The sequence below is a fragment of the Diabrotica virgifera genome, chromosome 3 (genome assembly GCF_917563875.1).
Source record: "Diabrotica virgifera virgifera chromosome 3, PGI_DIABVI_V3a".
Classification (NCBI taxonomy): Eukaryota; Metazoa; Arthropoda; class Insecta; order Coleoptera; family Chrysomelidae; genus Diabrotica; species Diabrotica virgifera.
Window position 1 is genome coordinate 74095486 of NC_065445.1, and position 20478 is coordinate 74115963.

The 20478-nt window shown below is 33.0% G+C and overlaps 1 protein-coding gene across 2 annotated transcripts in view; it reads left to right on the top strand.

Annotated features, from left to right (window-relative positions):
- Window positions 1-18681, top strand: part of LOC126881139 (ras-related protein Rab6) — a 30552-nt gene extending 11871 nt beyond the window's left edge. For both annotated transcript variants that reach the window (XM_050645205.1, XM_050645204.1), the window contains exon 3: window positions 1875-18681. In XM_050645205.1, coding sequence (XP_050501162.1) covers window positions 1875-1978 — 104 coding nt within the window. In that variant the 3' untranslated portion in view covers window positions 1979-18681. The remainder of the gene's footprint in view (window positions 1-1874) is intronic.
- Window positions 18682-20478: the final 1797 nt, after the last annotated feature.

Sequence of the window (20478 nt, forward strand, 5' to 3'; positions counted from 1 at the left end):
TATTAAGATTTAACCCAAATCACTTATATAAAATGTGCCTCGTTACTGAGATACAGGGTGTTCTATTTAAAAATTTAATAACCATTTTTGCCCAGTATGTACTTTAAAACTATTTGACATATCCTTGTCATACTTTGCAGAAAGTGTAGTTGCCGTACACCCTACTAAATTATGATACACAAACGTTTCTGGCTACTACCAGAGGCGTACGATAGGGGACATTGCATGGTTTACCCTTCCCAAATTCTATGCCAATGGCGAAATTGCTATTTTAGCACAATATTTCGATTTTACAATACTTTCTATGTAAATAATATACTCTTCATTCGTAACGTTAAGGTCATTAGTTTTTTGGTTCATTTTGATTAATGTATTGTGCCCCTTCATTTTTAACTTCAAATATCTCGAAAACTAATGATTTTATCGATACGAATGAAGAGTATATTATTTGCATAGAAAGTATTGGAAAATCTAAAAATTATGCTGAAATGGCAATTCCATCAGTGGCGTAGAATTTGGGAAGGTTCAACCATTAATTTTCCCCTGTACGCCTCTGGTACTAGCCAGAAACGTTTATTTAACATAAATTAGTAAGGTGTGCATTACCTACACTTTTTTGCAAGTATGATACGGCAATTTCAAATACTTTTAAAGTACTGGGTACAAATAATTTTTAAATTTTTATATCAAACATCCCTATTACATAAATAATAACTATTTGTATCAAGTATTTTAAAAGTATTTGACATATCCTTATCATACTTAGCAGATAGTGTAGATACTGTACAACCTACTAAAATATGTTAAATAAAACATGGCTAGTACTAGAGGCGTACGACGAGGGAAAGTGAATGGTTGACCCTTCCCACATTCTACGCCACTGGCGGAATTACTATTTTATTGCAATTTTTTGATTCTCCAATACTTTCTATGCAAATAATATACTCTTCATCCGTACCGATAAAATCATTAGTTTTCGAGATATTAAAGTTAAAAATGAAGGAGCACAATACATTAATCAAAATAGCTATACCGTTTCATTTTCAACTTCAAATATCTCGAAAACTAATGACTTACATACAAAGTATTGGAAAATCGAAATATTGTGCTAAAATAGCAATTTCGTCAGTGGCGTAGAATTTGGGAAGGGTCAACCATTCACTTTCCCCTGTCGTATGCCTCTGGTAGTAGCCAGAAAAGTTTATTTATCATAATTTAGTAGGATGTACAGTACCAATATTTTCTGCCAAGTATGACAAGGATATGTCAAATAGTTTTAAAGCCCTGGGTAAAAATAGTTATTAAATTTTTAAATAAAACACCCTGTAACTCAGTAACGAGCAACATTTTATTTAAATGATTTGGGTTAAATCTTAATATTTTGAGGTCTAGAATTTACATCTCAAAGATTGGACATTCTTAATGAATCACCCTGTATACTACACACAGCGGCGTACGTTTCACTTTATATTTTGACTTATAATACCTAGACTGCGCGCTGCAAACTACAATTGCTTCCCCAGTGCGACAGAGAAAAAATTGTGTTTAGGGTAGGCATTTATAATTGGTGGCCGTGGAAAAATCACGAGGTCGAGAAATCTAATGTCATTTTATAAACCTCTTCGATTAGAAAGAGATGGCTACCCTAAATACAAACACTTCTTTGTCACACTATGGAACAGTTTTACATTGCAGCGCGAGTCTAGGTTCTATAATTTGTCTATGGTTGTTACAATGTTATGTACCTAACTTCTCGTAGAAAAACATTCTAAAAATTTTTATAGTTGAGTCTGATTTATACCTATTACTTGGAATTAGGGTTAATGATCTGCAGAAATATACTGCTATACATTCATGAGAATTATATTTTACAGGTATGGACTCCACGGAGAATAAACCTCCAGAAGATATGCAAGAAGTAGTACTGAAGGATACACCAAATGAACTCAAAGATCCTGACGGCGGATGTGCGTGTTGAATTTTATATATGTATATCAAAAAATTATCCACTTCTGTGCTTGATTGCGTAGGTACTGACACTGACATTTAAAGTGAATTCTTCAAGCAATTGTAACAAACTGTAGCTCTTGACTTGGCTTGTGACATTTCAAAAAAATAATTTTGTTTTGTGAACGAATGTATCTTCCCTAAAAAGCGCTCATCAGAATAACCGGAAAGCAAAGTATATAAAATATCTGCCACTAATCAGGGTTTTGGTATTCAGTAAATCGAAGTAATGATCAGTTTGTTGATGAAAGTACTTGTCTGGGCAGTTATAAGAACCTTCGCACATGCGTTTTTCATACATGTAAAATAACTTGTTTACAATATATCCAATATATTGGTATCTTGGTCTTGGCACCTTTAATCTCAGTCTGAAAGTTGGATGTATTGTGCTTTGCAATATTTTATGTATGAAAAGCTCTTTTAATGGCTTTATGTGTTATGTGTGATATAATTACATTGCTTTCTTGTTCTTTTACTCATTGTAAAAGACAAGTTTGTCCTTGATATACCTGATCATTATTTCTCTATTGCGTTAGTTCTACATCAATAATGAACTTGTAAGGAATTTGAACGCAAAACAAAAATTAATTTCGTTGAAGTGACTCGAGCGGTTTTTAATTTTTGGCCGCTTATTATTTTTATTTATAACACAAAACGTCAATTTTGTTTAATTTCTGAGATTAGATCTCTTTTTACAACACTGAGAAGTGTTTGATGCATATTTTCAGATTATTTTTTTACTGTTCATATTAACTGTTATTTTATATTAGTTAATAACATTCGAACAGATCTAATCGCAGAAATCTGAACAGCTTTCACAACTTGAGGTTCATACAAAGAGTTCAATAAAACAGGGTACCGATATGGCAAGTTACCGAAAAGGTTAAAGGCGAATTTACACGTGTCAAATAGCTAAAGCAAGTAAATAAATCAAGTAGCTAAATTTAGCTATTTATGTGGTGTAAACAACTTAATTTAGTACTTGCGCAAGTACCCAATTTAGTAAAAATTTTAGTCAAATGAATGGAAACAATAGGGAACTTGCACATTTTTTTATTACATAATAATGTTCAGTTTTGTTTAACAATGAGATTTACAAAATTTCACGCTTCAAAAACTCATAATAACTTAGAAATACAAATTTAAAGTCTTCTGCGGTATAAAATAGTTCAAACGACCCGTGACGTCACATAGTTTTATTATGTAGTTATGATTATGGTTATATTTAGTATATTCTTCTTCTCCTTCTTTAGTTTATGGGCCTCCACCTACTTGGGTATTTGGCCAGCTCATCGTCGTAGAATAGGGCTTTTCATCGATTGTCATTTGTTTCGAGCTTCTATCATAATATGTTGTATAGTCTGTGTATAATATTGTACATATGTGCACGGATTATACGACATTTGACAGAAGCTCGAAACACATGACTGTGCATGAAAAGCCCTATAAGGGAAATATATTTATATTCTACTGACATTTGTCGTATGTCATTGTAATAATATATACCAGTTTGTTGAGATTGGAGTTTGATACAGTTTTTGAAGGAAAGGAAAGCAGGTTTACTATGGAAAATAAAACCATTTTGTAAAAGTACAAGTTTTCTATGAATAGTTCAAACGATGAAAAACACTTGTGACGTCACATAACTGTATTTTCTAGTGACGTTTATAATGTCTAATTGTAAATAATTATAGAGTCCTTTTCATGAGCATTTTTCAGTGCGTCACAAATGATAGAAAAAAAGGTAGGTCCGTGATAATACACATTTATGACATTTATTCTAACATGACATTTTAGTTAAATCTGACAGTTGTCACATTTTATTTGCAATTTGGCATAAAAACAATTGTGTTTATTGCATTTATAAAATGGTATTTTCTTTAATTTGCATAGTCTTATAAATTGTACAGATTATATTCGTAGATATATTTGTTAAGTTGGTAGATTGCCATTGGTTGGTGTGTCGAGTTGAAACACTGACTCTAACTTATAACTTTATTTATGATTTACAACATCCGTCAACATAAGGTTACTAAGACGTTGTTTCGCGGGGTAGTCCTTCGGGACACCCTTCTCGCAGGACGGCTCACTAGCATAGTAACGATCTTAATCTTACTATGAATAATGACAATATCCTCAATTTAATCCGTCTGTGGGTTATTTATCTCTTCTTCCAACTCGGACTTTGGAAGTAAGTTATACGTGAGTCTCTGCGAGGTTACACAAACAAACTTCGTCAATCAACCTTCGTTTTGTTTGTGTATGTAGAAACAATATCTATCCAGATAAAGCGTCTAAGATTTCTTCTATACATGGTAGTGGAAATCTGTCGTTTTCTATTTTATTATTTTGTTGTCTATAGTCTGTTACTACTCTCCATTTTTTCATTCCCTGATTATCACTCTTCTTTGGTACTATAAGTAATGGTGATGAGTATTCCGATACTGTGTTTTCAATTATTCCTTCCTCTAAATCTATCTTTTTATCGATTTCCGTTTTCTGTCCGTGTGGCAATCTATATTGTTTTCTGTAAACTGGTGTCGTATTTTTCTGCAATCTAATTCTTGCTTTGTATATATTCGTTGTAGTGCAAGGATCGTCTTCCAGATAAAAAACATTTGCGTATTTCGCACAAATTCTTTCTATGGACCTCTTTTCTTCTAATGTCATGGTCTCCGTTTGTATCCTGTTCAAAAGTCTTTCGACTCTGTCAACCGTTTGTCTTGTTTCTCCCATGCAAAAAATATTGAATTTGTCTAAATTCTGTATTTTAGGTTTAAAATTTCTAATTTTTATATCTGTATTATTTACATTTATCATTCTTACGGGTAGCATACCTTTAATGGACTTAACTATCAATCCTGCGGTAAGTACTCCTTCGCAATATCCTCTTCTCTCCGATTTGGGACTACTGATGAGGGGGGAAAGACCTCCGAAACCGGTATAGACTCTTTCTGCACTCTCAGATTTAGCCAGAGTATTATGCAGCTGCTGCATTTTCGTGTTGCAGAGAGATTGAAAATGTTTATACATTTTTAATTCATTTACTCTTTTGTAGGAGTATTAAGGTATCTTTCTTGTTGGAACTTTTACCACGCTGAGCAGATGAGTTGTGAATTTTTTAAAATGATCTCATCTTAATTTCCTCGGCATCCTGTTTGATTTATAAATTTTGAAAAACTCAGGAGTTGTAACCAAAGAAAGTATTCCACCTCTCAATCTGGTGGTACGGAGACGATATTTATTGTCGTTTTCTGTGCTACTTCGATTGATAACTTACTTTGCTTCTTTTTGTCTTTGTTCATTTCTTCTGCAAGTATTTCTAATAATTCGCCACATATTTTTAATATACAATTCCGCACTGTTGTACACGTAACTTTTCCAGCCATGTTTACATTATCACTAAACAACAAATCATGTGAACGCACACTTAAACGAACGGACTAAATTTTAGCCACTTGATTTAGTAACTTGCTTTAGCTACTTAACACGTATAAATTCGCCTTAAGGAATTTCAACGTGTAAACCGTTCTGGCAAAATATTTGTTTTAATAAAGATATACTCATATATTGAATTTATCAGTACCTATATCTGCAGTATAACAGGTTTATCCATAACGAGATGTCTGTCAGCTACCTGCGTAGGTTTGTGGTTCTACCTGCGTATGTACATGTCTACATGGAACTGTAACAACAGCCTTTCCACATTTGTGAAGTTGATTCCTTAGGTTTCGTATTACCACAGTATATAGAGGTTCCACAGTAAAATCACTCTTCTGTCGGCGCTTTGATCTCAGGAAGTAATACCGGCAGTACGCAATTGGTAATTCACCAGTGGTGGATGCGGGTTTTCCCTGTTAAAAGCCGTACGTTTCTATGCGAATAACAATGCGAGAGTGGGGCAAAAGCGACTGCCAACATTGCGCGGTCGCCATGCGCGACTACAGATTTTACTTCCAATTTTTCGGAGAGTGGTTCTACTGTCCCTCTTTATGCTGTGGTATTACTATACCCTGTTTTTAAACCAGGAGGAGTAAACTCAAGAAACAGATTCACATCCAATAATGTCACTAGAAAAATCACCAAATTCATATTCTTTTTTGGTTGATCATGTCGGCCTTCGACGGTAATCCATAAATTTTGTATTATACTAATACGTCGCTAAAGAGTTCTAAAAACAACTGTTTTTTATATAAATGCAGACTAAAAATCTAAAAATTAAAGGAATAAAGCAGAAAACACAAAAAATCGCTGATATAGCTTAATTAACCTATGAATTTTAAATGCCAATAGTGTCAAAATTTTCCTAAATGCCAATAGTGTCAAAATTTATTAAATTAGTGGAATAAACTTGCCTGCGATTGGACCAATTACAAACGAGCATTACGGGGCGGCAAATTTGAATTACTCCTAGTTTAAAAACGAGGTATAGTTGTTTGTTTATTGGTTTAATAATCAACTACACTCAATTTTGATTTTGGTTGTGGATGAGGTATTAGAAAAGTTAGAAATGACAAACATGGTGATTAAGCAATAATAAGAGTACAATCCTTTTGTATAGGTTAAATATAGAATCCTATGTCAGGATGATTGATTAGAAACCTCAGAAGGATGAGGGCATCTTTGTTGTAATCACTGATATTATTTATGATCATAACCGTTTGCGGAAAGAGCCAACATATACCACATCAAATTTCGCTGCAAAGATATACTGATAACGGTTCAATTCCAGCTCGTACCTAGTGCTCTAGGGTTTTTAACAAGTTTTCTATTTTCTTTAGTAAACTATCTTGATTAAAAATACTGGAACATTCTGTTAAAAAAATATAAGTTCATAGATATTTTTGCTTATACAGTGTACATTTTGAAATACTTTGTATATTGAATATATTTATTATATACAAGAATATATTTATTGTTTTTTCAATTAAATGTAAATTTTACGTGAATAAAGATATAAAATTTGCTTAAACGATTTGATGTATATGTAACAATAAAAATTTTGTTATGTCCTTGAAGCAAATAAATTCGGATTTTTGACATTATACATATATTTTTGGTGGTTGCTAGCTCAGTATAACTGGATAAAAACTTGAGATATGAAATAAATGTTCGAAAGGCTTGGATAATACAATCAAACTTTCAGCTCATCGTCAGGTCCCCGATTAAGGTTATTTAACCAATAACTTATTAGTTAACTTAAACATCCATGGACATATACAGGGTGTCCCGAAAATATTGGTCATAAATTATACCACAGATTCTGGGGTCAAAAATAGGTTGATTGAACCTCACTTACCTATATACAATAGCGCACACAAAAAAAGTTACAGCCCTTTGAAGTTACAAAATGAAAATCGATTTTTTTTCATATATCGAAAACTCTTAGAGATTTTTTATTGAAAATGGACATGTGGTATTTCTATTATTATAGTGAATTTCTATTATTAAATTAAAGTGAAATTTGTGCACCCCGTAAAAATTTTATGTGGGTTTTGTTCCCTTAAACCCCCCCAAACTTTTGTGTACGTTCCAATTAAATTATTATTGTGGCACCATTAGTTAAACACAATGTTTTTAAAACTTTTTTGCCTCTTAGTACTTTTTTGATAAGCCAGTGTTTATCGAGATATTTTGAATATTTGTCGAATCCACCACATATTTGTATATGGTTAAGTATGATTATAGACACCTGTTAATAATCTGAAAATTCATTTATAACTTACATTTTTAGGTATATTTTGAAAAAGAAACATCTCGATAAAAGGTGACTTATTAAAAAAAGACTAAGAGGCAAAAAAGTTTTAAAAACACTGTGTTGTTTAACTAATGGTACCACAATAATAGTTTAATTGGAACGTACACTAACGTTTGGGGGTTTAAAGGAACAAAACCCCCATAAAATTTTTATGTAAATATATTAAAAAAGAAGCCGCATCTCGATAAAAACTGGCTTATCGAAAAAATACAAGAGGCAAAAAAGTTTTAAAAACGTTGTGTTTAACTAATGGTACCACAATAATGAATTAATTGGAAGGTACACAAAAGTTTGGGGGGTTTAAGGGAACAAAACCCCCATAAAATTTTATGGGGTGGAGAAATTTTACTATAATTTTGTTTTAAAATGTTCCTGCCATAAGAATGATACATGTCCATTTTCAATAAAAAATCTCTAATAGTTTTCGATATATTGAAAAAAATCGATTATCATTTTGTAACTTCAAAGGGCTGTAACTTTTTTTATGAGCACATTTGTACTAAGCTAAATTAGGTTCAACCGAACTATTTTTGTCCCCAGAATGTGTGGTATAATTTACGATCAATCTTTTCGGGACACCCTGTATATCTGGACTTTTCCTTAAGGTTAATAATAAAAAAAGTATAAAACCTAACAAGAGGCCCGTTTTTTTTTAAATATTGTTACAAACACATCAAAGATATTCAAACTTTCTCGATTTGACGGAATAGGTACCAAATCTTCTACAAAATTTTCCATTAATAAAATAGCTTAACATTTGAGTTTGCTTTTTATTGCCTTACTTTTAACATATTAAAAAAATAGTAATGTATCGAATGTGTTTTCGATAGCTGTTGGTGATGGTGTGCACAAAGGCAGGATTTCTAAATTAATGTTTCCAGCAAGGCTTGTGAATTTGTGTAAAGGTTCGGGCATACACTGAAGTGTTTAGTTATCATAGAAAATGTATATCTTGTTTTTTCGGCTGTTTCTGCCTTCTTTTTTTTTAAGTAATTAGTGTTAATCGGTTTTATTCTCAGTTTTATATATAATAATCCAAAAGTTCAAGAAAGAATCCAGGTTTTTAAATATAGCAAAAGAAAGTAAGTCAATTAATAATAGTCAAGGGTACCTTTGATTCGCGCTGTTAAGTCACAATGACGACCTCTCGTGGATTTCGGCCAAACTAGCTATTTAGCTAGTAGGTTTTTAGTTGAGGTTTTTAATGTCAAATTCTGAGCGCGTGCATTTGAAACAATATTCATTATTTATTTTTACATGTTTTAAATTAATTGTTGAATAATATAAAATTATTAACATGGAATCTTCACGTTTCAATAAAAGTTAACGTCGATGTTGTATAAAAATTTGTAAAAGAAATCTGCCGATTGAGTACAATTACATTCTTTTCAACTTATAAAAACATAGCGAATATTATGGTTTAAACAAAAATAACAAGATTTTTTATTGCAGTGACCACTTTAAATAATACGATTACATTACTGCAAGCAAATAATTTATATTAATGATACTTAATTAAAAATCTGAACATTTTTCATGGACTAAAAACATACCTCTGTTATTTATACTAAGATATGTACACAGTGTACATAATTATATCACAATCTTCTATTAAATTATCAACTATATATTTTTCAATTTGACATTAAAAACCACGAAAATCCACGAGGGATCGTCATTGTGACTTAACATCGCGAATAAAAATATGAAAAAAGAATGTAACAATTATCTTGCTTGTACACTGTAAAAACGTAGAGTGAAAAGCTTGTCTAAATCAAACATTCCTAGATCCTAACCAATTTTTAGTAACGAAGAGGAGTGAGTGATGCCTTAGTTTAAGGGGTTGCATAGGTCTTGTATTTTCAAAAAATCGATTTGTTTTTTTATTCCATATGAAACTATAGTACGTCAAGAATATTCACACCAAATTTGAAGTAAATTCGAACAATATTACCGGAGTTATAGAGATTTGAATACTGCGAGATCGGTACAATCCAACATGCGAGAGCTGGCGGCTGACCTTCTCGTATTGTGTATTTTCGCTCAAGGTCACCCGCCAGCTATCGTTTGTCGGATTGTACATGCTCTCTGCCTTCCCTATTATACACATGTGGTGCGATTCTACCGCGCAAAATCAGCAACTTTAAACGCGTTTTACTCAAAAACTTTTTGCCCTTTGTTTTTCCGCGAGGTGGGCACGATTTCTTGGAAGAAAACGACCGATTCTGCAGAAACTTTTCAATAAAGGTATTTTCAATCGGTTGACTCGTTATTGTTTTATGCAAATTTTTTTACAACTTTTTCAAATGTAAAATACTTTTCCAATTTTCAATGAAATAGATTTTTTGTTTTTAAAATACAATTATCTGAAAAGGTGGTTTTTTTACTTCCAAGACCTATGTAACTCCTTAAATTATTCGTTATTCTTAATCAATGCTAATGAATCGAATGAATAATTTCGATTAATGACACCAAAAATCTACGGAAAAATTATAATCAATTCTATATTAGAGGCATTATCTCGTACTACAGGATCATCTTTTATTTAATAATGAGCTTTGTAACAACACAAAATTGCGACTTTGTCCCTCAGATATGTCTTGTTTTGTTTGAATAATGTGTGTAGTACTCTTTTACAGTAAAATATAACTTACAAACTTTTGGTATAATCATTGTTACTCTTGTAGTTTTATTTCTTGATTTGTTGCCGTTTCAACGATATACAAAATAGAAAAACAAGTTGAAATAAAAATCTATTAAACGTGGAAATCCGCTCATTTTTAAAAGTTATGTCATGTATTCCTACGTTTATATAGATTTTTGGTCTATGTCGTTATCTCAATGTATGCCTAACCGTCAATAGATTAATTTTTTAAAAGATTATAAACACCCAACCCAAAAGACTGGACGCCCTTTTATTAAGTGTATAAAAATTAAATATTCAAGTAATTTAATAAAAAATTTTATTCCAAATGATACTTCATGAATGGACACCAGTTTGTGCATTTACTTAATTGATATTTTTATTATCAAATACATTTGCTTTGTTTAATGAATACTAATGTAACTTAAGGAGAGTTGTGATTAAAAAAGATAAAAAGAAAGGGAAATAATATCGTAATAAATCAATAAACAATATTTAAACGATTCATCATCGTAAAAATCTCAATTTTTCATCAAGTGTAAATTTTTAGTAGTTACAGAATATTTTAAGCCTAAACATATATTAGTTAAACATAAAATATTTAATCCAAAAATAATCTGTTTGTATAAAAAATCAACATGGACGTTGCTGAAACTATAAACTTATCAGCGCATGTGTTAAACGTTTGAAAACCGTTTTTATTTAATTGAAACACATGAAATATTCTTCTTGATGTGCCTATCTTTGACGAATGTTGGCGATCATCATGGCAATATTTATCTTATCTGCAACAGCTCGGAAAAGCTGCACATATGTTGTGCTGAACCAGGTTCTGAGGTTCTTCAACCAGAACTGTAACTGTCGAGATTTGATGGTGGTCAGTACCTCTCGATTCTTCTGAAGACCTCCTCATTTGTGACTTAGTCAGTCCACGGGATTTTAAGTACTATTCTCCGAAATAGCCACATAGTACAGCTTTTGGTCTTATGAGACTTGCTTTTTCAATTTGTACAACTATTTCTTAATTCATAACTGATAATTTCAAGGAGTTTCAGAATTATATAACTATATACAGGGTGTCCCCGAAAATAGTGCGTTCCTTAAAGGTATAGGTAGAAGGCACAATTTAGAGCAAAAAAGTCTTACATTTTTTTTCTAAATTGATCCGTTTGACCAAAATCGAAAATACATTTTGATATGCCAATTGAAGTCTGGCAACAACGCGCAACTCAAAATCTAAAGATTAAAAAAGTAGGTTTGTAGGTCAGTTGCATCTGGTAGGTAAAATAATGTAAATATCAACCAAACCCATATCCATTATTTTGCAGGTAGGTACCTACGATGTCAACAACCTCAAAAACCACACCTTAAAGTAAATAAACAAGGGGTTATTAGGTTAAATTTCCACAGTCACAACAAGTTCTTCTAGGCTGCGTTGCCATGTCATTCAAATTTATGCAAATAAAAATTCATTTATATGGAGAACAATGTAATTTTTTTTTTCTTGAAAACGGTTAACTTTAGAAAAAAATGTTATAGGACTTTTTTGTTCTAAATTGTGTATTATATTCATACCTTACAAGGAACGCACTATTTTCGGGGACACCCTGTATATGTAAATTATTGTGTTTATTTCCTCCTTGTTCTTCGTAGGCATATTTGTATGTCAATTGTTAGGTTGTTGGTGTCAGGCTACTCAGTTTCAGAGATTGTTTTATCATTGGGTGCGTTCGAACGACCACAGCGGCTGACTGTCGCCACAAATCGGCTGAGTGGTCGTATCCAGCGCTGATAGGGAAAGCTTAGTAAATCTCTCAGCGGCTGACTTCCAGCGGTGTCGTCTGACAGCTATCGCTTACTCAAGCTGTCCAGCCGCTGTGATCATCCGAACGCACCCAATGTTTCTCGGCCTTCTTGTTGATCTCCTTTCAGCTGGTGATTAATCTCTTGATATTTCTACTACCCTATTCTCAGTCATTGGATTTATGTTTTAATTCTGTTCAGTTTTTTTCTTGATCCGCATAACTTCAATTTTACATATTTATGTGCCTTATATTTTTGTTCCATACTCTGTCTCTTAATGTTTTATTTGTTACTCTATGAAGTACTTGTTTTCTGTTTCTAATACTCTTTGTGTTAGGTTCGTTTGACCAAATAGAATCTCCAAGGCATCCAGATATTCTGTTCGCTTTATTAATTTGTTGTTCCTATTTTTTGGTATCTGGATTGTTAAATTCCTAAATACTGTTTCCACCACCTGGTCAATTATTTTGTCTTTAATTTGCAGCGGATGGTGTCATTGATTTTTTTTTTCTATGAAAATGGTCATTTTATATTGTAAGTGATAATGTAAAATTGGCGCAGTATTCTCTGAAGATCCTACTCGTGTTTTCATTCGTGTTTGTTTAGAAATAAAATATCTACTGACTACTAAACCTTTAACTAAAGACGAAACGCACTAGTAATCTTAATTTGCTCATAATAAGTGTTTTCCTTCTCAAGTCAGTGTATATTACGTTTAAAAAATTTATAAATCATCCAAACCCATTGATTTCAGTACAAAAGGACTAAGTGATAAAACTTGTGACTTACAGTTTTGTAATTTTTTTAGTAATTGGGATATTCTTGAAAAAAATGGGTTTGGATATATTTTAATCAGTTATTGTGTCTCGAGTTTTTAAAGTAGTAGATTCATAGGCAGCTCAGTACCAAAAAGCGTTATCAAAAAATTATAATAAAAAATAGGGGTACTTAAATCTGTGCCAAATTTTACATATTTCGGGGTTTCTCACCATAAAATATTTTATACATAAAACACTGGGCAATTTTTGGTATATGAACAATAGAGTAAAATATCGATTTTATATATTAATATTTGCTTTTTTTAATGTTAATCATTATAATTTCGACAAAAAACGACTCACTGCCATGTGTACTATTAAAAGATTAAGAACTACTGTTTAGCACCGAATATTTTATCGATCTGTGACATCTCTGCTTTTATTCTACTATAGGCATTATATCACATTGTAGATTCTAGATTTCAAAGGGGTTAGTTGGCCTGACAAACTATTCGACACTGCTAAGTGAAAGATCTCTTGTGTTTATCGTACATCCATATTTTAATCCAAAAGTTCTAGATTTCTACGAAGTCAGACAAGACATTCACGGTTCAAACGATGAGATATCTTAGTGAGAATACGAGATAACTCCAAGTTCATCTTCTTGACTGGCTTTACAACACGATCTTGCGCTTCCATCTTTTTCTGGGACGGCATACTGATCTTTTACCGTCTTGTCTCTCAAAAAACACTGTCTTCCTCAGTTCCTACCACATGACCTGTCATCCGGTTACCTTTCATGTGTCTGACGATGTTTTCAGTCCCATACAGAATTGCCAATTCAGCATTGCGCCGCCTTCTCCACTCTCCTGTCAATTCATCTCTTGAGGGCCAAATATCATTCGGAGAACCTTTCTTTCAAATACAAGCAGCTTATTTCTTTCTCGCTTATGTAGATTCCACGTTTCACTTCCATATTATGTAACAACTGAGCGAATAATTGGCATGTACAGTCTTAATTTAGATTGTCTTTTTAGCAGCTTAGATCTTAATAATGATGATAGGAAAATAATGCTCTATTCGCGATTAAAACTGAATATAGAGGGCAGGTCGAATGCATGAAAATGGCCGATATAAATGGTATAAACAAACATTCATTTGAGGAGCAGAACAATACCGACTTGATTTAAACTATTTTAATGTACTCATAATGCTGAAATTTACTAAAAATTTCTTATTAGTGGCCAAATTCCATTCAAATCAACAATTTTCTGGTTTGTTTATACCGCTTATGGTATGTACTTTAAATTTGTTCCACCAGAGGTCAGATACTTTGTTTTTAATCGAGAATTCCCTGCAGCTATCCTTGCTGAGACATATTTTTCCATGTGGTCATCTGTGATTACCGCCCTCAGATATTTAAACGCTTTTACTATTTCGAAGTTGTGGTCATTAATAGTTATATTCTGAAAAATTCTTACTCTTGGTCTTGGATTTTTGGTTACTAGCATGTATTTGGTCTTCTCTCTTCATTTATTCGAAACCCTAGACTAAATGTTTCCTCCTTAAGTTGTGAAAATACCTCTCTCGAGGTTCTTGTAGACTGAGCGACTGCATCTAGATCATCAGCAAAGGCCAGCAATACTTTTGATCCTCGATTCGCAAATCCCCGTCAGCTCAGACGATATTTTACTTATTGCATATTATAAGGCCAAATTAACTAGCAACGGTGGTAAGGGGTCTCGTTGTCGTAAGTTCAGTTTTTTAAGAGTATTTTTGGATAGGAAGTAGGTTAGAATAACCCTTTTGCTTGCCTGTAGTTTAAAATATTTTCTTAATAGACTGAATCAAGTTCTTTTTCCTACTTTCGGACATCGTTTTTGTAATATCGCAGAATAGTTCTGGCCCGACAAAAGGACTACTAGCTCCTTCTCTAGTAAGAATTACTTAAGGCATTGCTTGCAATTCCATATAAGACTTTCATATATGCCGTTCTCAATTTAAGCCAGCCTCGACAATGTAGTGTACTAAAGATTAGAGTAGTTTAAAATCTCTACTGGGATCTATGAGTGAAAATCGCAACAATTGTTTGGTAGTCTCATACATGCCATGCTTAACTAGACATCCGAATATTAAGCTTCGACTGGTAATAGTATATACTACAAGCGCCAATTATTATGAGATTTCGTCACAGATTTTAAAACGACCTATTTTAGCGGTTTTGATAGGTAAATCATGGCAATGAAATAGTGGCGGTCGCAAGTCTGTCAGAATAGTCGATAGCGGCAACGGATAGCAATAACCTATACTTCCAAGATACGCCATTGAATGAATGCGGATCTTTTCGCCGGTGAGAGTAGTCCGGCGAGTGAGGAGAAATAAGTAATTCGCACAATCGGCTGCAACCTCATCATACAGGGTGTTTAGTGTTCGATTAGATATACCCCAGTGAACGAAGCGCTAAAATCGGCAACATTGCTTATGTGAATGAGCTGCATTTCCACTGCAGAACAACGAGAATGACTAAAATGAATCGAGGCGATAGAAGTGTGGGAAGCGGGGAAGCAGTGTTGCCATGTATATTGTGTATTCATATATCTAATTTAAAACTAAACAGTATGTATTTGGCATTTGCTGTACCTAATATCACCTGTTTTATTTATTGTCATTAATAGTAAATTGCTATGTTTTGGTGGGAGTATAGAGTATATCTACTATTTTTGAAACTCTATTAAGAAAATTGTTGATACATTATTTATTTCGTTATATAAATATTATTTAAACTAGTTTGTAAGATATAAGTTTTATATTACCCATAGCAATTTAATTGTATTGTATTAATAAGAATTTGTATATGTACATCTTTTTTTAATCGATGATACCTCAGGCGAATAATAATATCCACAATGTGTGCTTAAATTTTCAGAAAATATTTATTTGCTTGCTTAAGACCAAAAACCGTAGTGTGCTTTATTAATAGTACTTGCATGGTTTTATAGAAGTGTTCATCCAGATATTGGTCAATTTCCAGAGACGAAACAATTCCTTCAGGAGTTATGTAATGAGTACATTTACATCGCTCATGGTTTAGACTGATTTTATGTATATTTCTTTTTAAAACGCGGCATGTTCTATACTCACGATATGACGATCTTCTTCTTCAATTGCCCTGTCCGTTGCGAACGTTGGCTATTAACATGGCAATTCTGATCTTGCTTACGGCACTTCTGGATAGTTCAACCGATGTGAACCCGAACCATATCCGCAGATTTTGGAGTCATGAGAAACTTTTCCTGGTCCTCGCTTACGTGGTGTCGTATATAGGTGTCGTAATATTGAATAGGTGTGGGGAAAAGATACACCCCTGTCGGACACCTCTTTTGATCTCCACATTTTCAGTAAGTTCGTTGCCAATGTTTGCTCCCAGTATAGGTTTGCCACAATCCAAATATTCTTGTTATCAATACCTGTCTTTTGCAGAATATCTATTAATTTTTCATGATTGACATTGTCAAATTTATGATGATATTCGTCATAAATATGAATGATACTCTATTTTATTCTGTCGTTGTTCAAATTATTCACTATTTTTATTGGGAATGAACCACAATTTCACTTTAAAAAACTTTTATTTTGACGTTTTATAAAATAAACATTACAAAGCGTATTTTAAACTGATATTGTGATCAATTTTTCATAAAAATAGTAAATAGTATTAAAGTTTCACAAGAAAATACCTTCAGAAAAATGTCTTTCGAATTGAGTTCTATACAATGCCCCAAACATTAATTACTATATGGCCATTTATAGTTTGGTACTTGCAACTCGAAATAGATCTATGGTGTTGATGTTAAACCAAATTTTAAAGCATAACTAAAATATTCTTTAAATCCTTTCGAATTCTTTACTTAGAAAAACTATTTGTAATTTACTTCTACATCTACTTTTTTCCTAGATAAATCGTCAACATCATCCTTCCATCTTTTTCTGGGACGGCTTACTGATCTTTAACACTCTGTCTTCCTCTGATCTTACCACATGACCTGCCCATCTTATACGGTTAGCTTTTATATGTCTAACAATGTTTTCAGTACCATACAGAGTCATCAATTCAGCATTACGGCGCTTTCTCCTTATGATGCTACTTGCTGCCACTCTTGTTCTAAGTCTAGATTATTATCTTCCTCTCCCAGCAATTTTTGGAATCTGTTGGCTATATGTGGCTCTGTGGCTTATGGCCACTTGATAATCCAGTTCTTTATTTGGTGTTTGAAGTGCTTCTATGACCCATCTTTCTCTTTGTTCTTGTTTTCAGTATATGTTTTCTTGTTTCTCAGTATAATGGTAAACGTAAAGAATTTATCAAGCAATGATTTTTGCGATAATGACAATATAAAAAATACGCAAAAGAGGCAATAAGTTCTCAATGGAGTCTCTAGAAATTTAACCAATATACAATTGTTAATTTTTTAAATGTTGTTTATTTTCGACACTCTGTGTAATTATGGGCTTGGGATTCAAATATTTATGGATGACAAAAGGGCACAAAGTGACCAAAGCACTTATTGGTGGTTAATGAATATGGAAATGTAAAAAGAATCGGGACAATGTATACGTCTAATGGGTTGTTTGGTAAATATAGAATAAACTGCTACATGTTTTAAAAGCAGTAAAAAAAGAATTCTTTTAGTGAGAAAATTGTTTTTCCATGTTGTCATCAGAATCTTATTAATTTGGCGCCCCTATCTTAAAGAACATCTCACACATCTTATGAAAAATATAATATTACTCAAATGAACTAAAATTTACATGAATAGATTCGTCTCGAAATTTCAATCATTCCATACCATTACGCCAACTCTGAATTTTGATTAATAACGGTGTAAATTGATATAAATAAATAAATATAAAATCAAATGGGAATGTACATGAGTCAAAGAGAGAAAAGACTGCAGGGATTAAGGCAGAGGCTTACTCTTATTTTATAGATGATAAAGTAGGTATAATTTGGTCAGTCGTACAAAAGTTCCTCTAATCGGCTTAGCTCACGCTGGGTTAAGCTGTTTTCAATAGCCACTAGACTAATAGTATTTACGAATAACAGTTTTATGGACTTCAAAAATGTTATTTCGATTAACTTAAATCACAATTTACGCCGTTATTGATTAAAATTCAGATTTGATGCACTAATATGAAATGATTGTAATTTCGAGATGAATCTATTCATGTAAATTTTATTGCATTTGAGTGACGTATTTTCTATAAGATGTGTGCGGTGTCCTTTCGTATCCGGTATTGTTGTACTGATTGAAATTTTTCCATGCATTTTGTTCTGCTATAGTATGTACTTTTGTTTCTCAGTTATGTGACTCAATTAGTCAAGCTTTCTGCTTTTTTACAGAACTTCTATGTTTGTCACGATGTTAGCAATATTATTTCTAATCTATATATTTTCTAACTTCTTTAAAAATATATAATACTATAATGATGCTTATTATTTTATTAATTTAAAGAGCTATAGTCGCTCTTTGAGATCTGAGATGACATTCCGTAAGTTATAAATTAAGTAAGATAGTCTACATATATTTTTTATTTATAAAGAATCTGATCATTATTCCCAAGCTCATAATTGTACAGCATTAAATTATTTCATGCACTAACTGGATAATGTAATAAAATGTTATGAGAGTAAAGATGTACCTAACTGAAAATTTGTTTTACTAGAAATCCTTACACAACGTGCGTACCTTAATGCAGGCCACGCACTGAATCGGCATAGAGCGATCGGGTCGGCTAAGGCCGATGCCACATTATGCGTTTTGAACGGATGCGGTGAAAACGCATCCGTTTCCAACGCAACCGGACCGACCTTTCACACTATGCGTTTAGTCTGGTGCAGGTAGTAAGCGCGTACCGATGACTCAAAACGCATCCGCTTCCAACGCAACCGGACCGATCTGTCACACTATGCGTTTTCACCGGATGCGTCGGAAACGCATAATGTGGCATCGGCCTAAGAGCAATCGGCAGATTTTGCTGTACATGGAAATAAAGAAGCCAACGCGCACCGCCTAAGAACGTTCGACTGTACGTTCGACAGTCGAACGTTCTTAGGCGGTGCTTATTTATTTCCATGTACAGCAAAATCTGCCGATTCAGTGCGTGGCCTGCTTTAGATGGGGTCGGGATTCGTCAATTTCGCTCAACGCGCCAAATCGACCGGGTTTATTGGTCGGGATACGTGTAACTCACCTATACCCTATACCTGGTTGGTTATTCTACGTTCAACACACAGAGAATGCCCTAATGGATTTCTGTTCCGTCTTTTATACTGTCACAGACGGTATAAGAACACGTTTTGTTTAATACATAGGTGTGCTCTAGACCTAGACGATAAAAGTATATTATTGTCACAGGTTCTTACGGACAACGTAAATCAAATGGAAGAAAATGCTGCGCTGTTGCGAGTTCATCGTCGGCCTTGCCGTGGCAGAACCGGCTTGAGATTCGAGTTAAACGATAGTGGGTAGATACTCTATTTGCATTCGAACTTGAAATACTCGTATCGGTTGTACCCGAAATACTCATATACCTCATTCCATTGTCATATCTCAGGAACCGTTTATAGTACAGCTTTGAGAAAATAATATTTATAACAAAAGTTGCCTCGGGAAAAGCCTGGAAATTATTTTCATAATTGTATGTCCACCGCTAGAGGGCGTAATGGAATATCAAAAATTAAAAAATCAAAATTTTACAAAATTTACATAATGAAAGGGCACTGGAAATACAATCATCGTATTCTTTATAAAATTCTGCGCATATTTGATTTCTCAACTTTAAGTCTACCTTTGTAAATAAGAGGTGGGGGTGAGTGGGAACCTTCTTATGAAAAAATGGCTGTAAATCCGGTTCTGCTAAATCGAATTTTGCATGCTTGGTCTTGTTGAAAACAGCTCTTTTTCGTCAATGTAAGTGTCTTATTTTCGACGCAGCCTAAAGTAATATGCGAGCTAGGAGGCGTTATTTAATTATTTTCAGAAATCTGGTTTTCTTTGGAAAATATTAAATACAAGTAGGCATTTTTAATCTTGTATTACAAAATTAGACCAAATTGGCAACATAATACCGAAAACCGCATGTCGATACCTTTTTTCTATCTCGAGATATCTTAAGAAATGTGTAAATTTTAAACATAACTCTTACTGTCACCGGTAAACGAGGTTAAGGAAAAGTAGTGTGCTATGGAAAAAACAAATAAACATTTTCCAGATGTAAACGTATACATATAATTAATTAAAACAACAATAAGACAATCAACACTATAAAATATAACAAAGAAATAAAATAAACTACTTACTTAGTCTTAGTGACTGCCTAAATGTTCAAATTATTGCCCATCATTTTCGATGCAAGCATTTACTTACTCTTTCAAGAGTAGATTGAATAGCAACAGATTTAAGTGTTTTAGACTTTTATTTATGGGGACGGATTAAAGACCTTGTTTT